We start from the raw sequence: 5524 nt of genomic DNA, 5'->3' as shown, positions 1-5524 counted from the left end.
TATCTTTAAGAGTGCAATGTCAACATTAGCCCAAATAAACTCAAAAATACACACGTTGCACTCTGGCTGTGTCTAATCTTATATATTAATCTTATATATAATTGAACAACTCAACACTTCTATTTGTATTTGCATTTCCTTATTTCTCTGACAAGGTTCTTAAAAATACAGCATAAGTCTTCCAACTCTTATAACTAAACATAAATAATCACTTAGTCCATTCAATTCTCTATTCAGAAACAAAACTTCAGTTCCATATAGTCCATGTATCAATTCTGTAGGTTCTACATAGAAACGTCTCGCGCGTATAGAATGTTTTTCGTGCGTCTTCCTCAGTATGCCAGTATGTTCAAACAACTTCCATCAGTTCTTTGAGGCTTCTAATGGGTATATTGGCCCTCTGTTAAGAGTTGCCCGCTCCCATCTCTGCCTTCCGGAAGACGCACGAAAAACGTTGTATACGTGCGAGACGTTTCTATGTAGAACCTACAGAATTGATACATGGACACGTTCCTAAAGAAACAAGGAAAAGTTGTACTTACTGCTGTGCTTCCCTGTTTAACTTTTTGCACAGTTTTAGAGGAGGCACGCCGTGCTTCTTTCGGTAGTCGTTGTGACCTTTTAAGACCTCGTCTGCAAATTGTTTGGAAGCTAAAACGGCATAAAAAAAGGATAGTCTTGAAATGCTGCCAGTTTCTGTTGCAGACACAACTGTTGTAGCGGCCATTTTAAAAAAATCTATATTCTGTTCTATTGCAGTCTTGAAAAGAGGAAAACCCATTTTACCAGCTCATCAGAACACCCCCCCCCCCCCAGTTACACAAACAGAAAGGCGGGGAAGACATTTTAATGTTCAATACCACAAGAGAAACAGTCATGCTAAAAGCACCAAAACATAGTATTAGTAGTGTCATGAACATCAAACAACTCTTGCGGATTTTGAAAATCTATCCATTTCTGTATTACCCAACATGAATTCATCTCAGCAGTCAGTACACATGTTCAAATTTGGCCAACCGTCCTTACAATTAACCTACACCCCTTTTTGCTTAATTTGTTGTATATCTATAATGAAAGAATTGGGGACAATTCCCTGAACGAAATTCAAAATAAAAATATATGTTCTGCTTTGCATCTGCCACGTTTGAGACGGGAGAACACTGTTCTCGTGCCACTCTGGTATCTAGGGCCTTGGCTGGCAACAACTTTGACAGGAGCAATATTTTAGTGGGGGGAGGGGGGGCAGAGCAGAAATCAGCAAACCAACTCTCCACTATGACCTGGTTCATAAACACTCAAGTTTCCAAAGGGGAAAAGGGGGTGTCTCTATGGCTGCAGTCACATCAGGAAGTGGCTATAAACTGATGAATGATGGTGATTATATATCATCTCCTTCCTCATGAGAATTATTATTGGAAAACAGCATTCTCCTGTCAGTTTATATATTAAGTCCCAGTGGCACCGCGTTACCCCATATGTCCCCACTAGACCTCTGTGCTCAGCAGAGGCCAATTTGCTGGTAGTCCCTGGCCCCTCAATGATGCGGCTGGCCTCCACTCAGGCCAGGACCTTTACAGTCCTGGCCCCTGCCTGGTGGAACACTCTTCCTCCAGCTGTCCAGGCCCTGCAGGATCTTGGTGATTTCCGCAGGGCCTGTAAGACGGAGTTGTTCCACCGGGCTTTTGGAGTGCCCGGCCGCTGAAAGTGCCCCCCCCCCTCCCTTCCATCCCCCATGGAAATTTGGGTTCATTATCATCTACAGAACCCACCCTTTCTTCTCTCCTCTCGGGAGGGTTTAAGAAGGATTTTAACGGGCATTGTTATATATTAATTGTTGCATTTTAATTTATATTATTGAGAGACTATTGTATTTGATTTTATGTTTATTTGTATTTGAATTTTATGTTGTTCACCGCCCAGAGCCCTTTGGGGATTGGGCGGTATGTAAGTTTGAAAAATAAATAAATAAATAAATAAATAAATAAATAAATAAATAAATAAATAAATAAATATTGGGGGGAGGGGGCATACGACCCAGGAGCCATTCGCCGGGGTCATGTGGGGGTGCATTTTGGGCCCTCATCCCTCTCCCCTTCACAGCCAGCCCCTGGCTGGACTCCCTTGATGCCTGTTGCCACTGAACTCCTCCTGCCCCTCCTGTGGTTGGCAAACTCCCTCCAACCCCTGCTGAATTTCATCCACCTCCAAGCTCCGCCGCACCGCCACCCCCTCAAAACCCCCCAAACAAACTTTTTCCTCCTCTGGGTGGCACTAGTGAGCAACACACTGGGGGCGGGATAATGCCAGGAAGGAGTGCACCCTTTCTGGTCTTGTCCCCTCCCCCAGTGTGTTGGTGGCCAGCACCGCTCAGAGGAGGGAAAGCCTTGGGGGGGGGGTTGCAGGGGCAGCGGTGCAGTGGTGGGGGGAGTTCCGCTGGGAGCTGGGTGCCATTTTGCACTGGTACGCCACTGTTGACTTAATTTATAAGGCTATAGGGTTGTTTCATGTAAAGGACGGCAATTTGTCTGAAATGGCTTCTTAATTCCCTGCATGCTTCAATTTCATGGCTACAGCCACTGGTTCTTTCATGAATGCCTCCACTTCAAAAGGTCACGCATTAGGGGCGGGAGTGTAGCTCAGTGCTGGAGCATCCGATTGGCGTGCAGAAGGTCCCAGGCTCAATCTCAGGCATGTCCGGTTAAAAGGACCAGGCAGTAGGAGATGGGAAACACCTCCACCTGAGATCTTGGACAGCCGCTGCCAGTCTGAGTGGACAAGACTGTCCACGGTGGGTTGATGGCCTAATTCAGTATAAGGCAACTTCATGTGTTTCTCACAAGGACTAGAAATGGTCCAGGGCTCACAGCTCCTGTTCTCTGTACGGGGACCTTTTCACACCAGGTACATACACTACAGTTTCCTCCTCATACCTCTGCACAGTGGTGGGATCCAAAAATTTTAATAACAGCTTCCGATGGTGGTGGGATTCAAACAGTGGCGCCGCCGCTCACACGCACCTCCAGTCCCTATTGGGCAGGGAGGTTGCTTTAGTAACCCCTTCTCGGCACTCAGAAAAAATGAGTAACCACTTCTCTAGAAGTGGTGAGAACTGGTTGGATCCCACCTCTGCCTCTGCATCTACAGAGTTTCTACAGTGAAATTTATTACTGCCTTCCAGAATTTCTTCCTTATGAACAGGTGACTGCTTATATAGACTGTATTAACATTGTTCTCCAAATGCACAGCAGATTTAATATTCCTTGCTGGTTTGCTTTTGGCCGTACAGCACCATCTTCATCTTCTGAAGATGACACGCGTCAGAAAAGATGGTCCGTTAGTCTGGTAATGATGCTGTAGAGACATTGGACAGAAGGTAGTGAATTTTAAGACTGCGTAACGTCCTCTCTGATAATATTAGTTTCATAATTTCAAGATCCAATGTGTTAGAGATAATATTCATACAGTTTTTTCGGTAGTTGTATTATCTTTTTCTGTCTTGTCTTTGTTTGACTTTCTCTTTTTTGTTTAATTGATAACTTTCTTTAATTGATAACTATTTTGAGAAAATAAATACAAATATTATTTTAAAAAAGAAAGCTTACACTGTGGAAATACTGTTGGCTTTTAAAGTACTCCTGCAGACAAAAACTCAGCTGACACCATGCAAAACACACACACTACAGGGGATTTCCAATGCAGTATGAGTTGCCAAACATTACTACTTATCTTCAAGTACTTCTTCTGATCCAGAAAGCACATTTTAACTATTATAAATCCAGCACATCTTTGGCTTCACCCTGTCAGATCCAAACGGAATGTACACAATCTCAAACCAGACCTTTGACATCTGAAAGCGACTGACAGTGCATCTGCCAATAAACTGCATTTTTAAGGCATGCGAAGGAACATACAGTGTACACGTGAAGGAATGTGAAATTCTAAATCTGTTTCCACTGGTATAAAAACATATGAGCCAGTGGTGATCACTCTCCCCCCAATCCGCCACCCAAGACATGGGGAGCTCCTTCCAACACATGGAAACCATCAGCTTCATAAGACTAGACTGAATCACCAGGTCAACAGTCAAGCGACCCTGACATTTCTGAAAAGCTGCAATTGCCATAGTGCTAGGCAACATGAGCTCTCTGTTGCTAACAATTAAAGACAAATTCACTTCCTGTCTCTGCCCCCTCTGGAGCCTGAAAACCATCTCAGCACAGAGCTTGCTTTGTCAGTTTCGTACTGTTAGCATGATGGATTTCTCAGGAAAAAAAGAAAACAGCTGCACTTGGAAACAGCAGAAGTGTTTAAGAACATAAGCTCTGCAGGACAAATATTATGGGAATTTGAGCTACCTTGGCTAACATGCCTTAAAATGATTTCATTATACTTTTTAAGAAGGTAACCCTAATAACATATTTACTTAGGTGCACATCCCTCCCATTTACCTTTTACTAAACAAGTGGATTTACAGAACATGTAAAGTGCCTTGAGTTTCATAGCGAAATGCAACTAAATTATTACCTGGGTCCTAATAGGTCCTGAGGTATCTCGTTTATAAGCCCTGCTACTGAGCTTTGACAGCAAGCAGCTAAAGACATAGAACTCAAGTAGAGGGGAAATCTTTGCCAGCTAACTTTCAGAATCTCCTGGTACCTGCAAATTTAATTTCTGAAATAAATGTTCTGTTCTCTTTCAAAGCATTTAAAATCCTTTGTATAGAAGTATTAAAATCCCTTGTATACTACCCTTTGGTGTTAGAATCACAGGAGTCAGTTTCTGGTAAATGGTCCAGTTTCCATTGCTTTGAACACTGACTCATGTACACAGAAATTTGTGAGTTTCCTATGAGTCACACACAGATTTTCTTCTGCCTGCTCAGCCTTGAGAACCAAGAGGCAAGACCCAGTTGTTTATCCTTGCACGGAAGAAATTTGAAATCAGATATGGAAAAGAGATCTCTATTAATCTCCACAGACCTACCATGGAAACAGTGTTTTTCAAAGCCTGGGGAAAGGACCAATGAACAGCTTCACTCAGTCACCACTAGGGTTGGAGATTTGGACGGTTGGAATCTGGATTTTGACCGAATCTGCATTGAGTCGGACGAATTCGGACGAGCAGGGTCCGAATCTGAGCTGTCTGAATTCCATCTGATCTGAATCCACAGATGATGTTCCTGATCTCCTAACCATAGTTAGGACACTGGAACTGTGCAGAGAGTGCTTGGTTTGAGTAAGAGGTTTGTGGAACGTTGTAAATAGAGAGGTCCCCACTTTTAAATAACTAGAAAGCCAGACTTATCTTGGCAAGGACATAAATCAGCTATCAGAGTCTCCCCCGCTCCTTTTATGTGTGAGTTAACAAACATGGCTGCCATTGACATATTTATTTATTTATTTGATTTATATCTCGTCCTCAATATCCAGTTTGATTAAAGATCTACCATAGAAACATTCCTGAATACAGGCTATACTCCAGCAGTATTGTTACCGCACTGCCTGGGTAACTTTTACTCTCCCAG

The 5524-nt window shown here is 43.1% G+C and overlaps 1 protein-coding gene across 1 annotated transcript; it reads right to left on the bottom strand.

Moving 5' to 3' along the window:
• Nucleotides 1-538: 538 nt before the first annotated feature.
• LOC125440549 (Golgi-associated plant pathogenesis-related protein 1-like) lies at nucleotides 539-2826 on the bottom strand. Its single transcript, XM_048510421.1, has 2 exons — nucleotides 2739-2826; nucleotides 539-651 (listed from the first exon to the last, which is right to left on the bottom strand). Exons 1-2 carry the CDS (start codon nucleotides 2824-2826, stop codon nucleotides 539-541), a joined length of 201 nt encoding a protein of 66 aa, XP_048366378.1.
• Nucleotides 2827-5524: the final 2698 nt, after the last annotated feature.

Source organism: Sphaerodactylus townsendi, linkage group LG11 (genome assembly GCF_021028975.2).
Source record: "Sphaerodactylus townsendi isolate TG3544 linkage group LG11, MPM_Stown_v2.3, whole genome shotgun sequence".
Classification (NCBI taxonomy): domain Eukaryota; kingdom Metazoa; phylum Chordata; class Lepidosauria; order Squamata; family Sphaerodactylidae; genus Sphaerodactylus; species Sphaerodactylus townsendi.
This window is presented reverse-complemented; position numbering and strand designations above follow the sequence as displayed.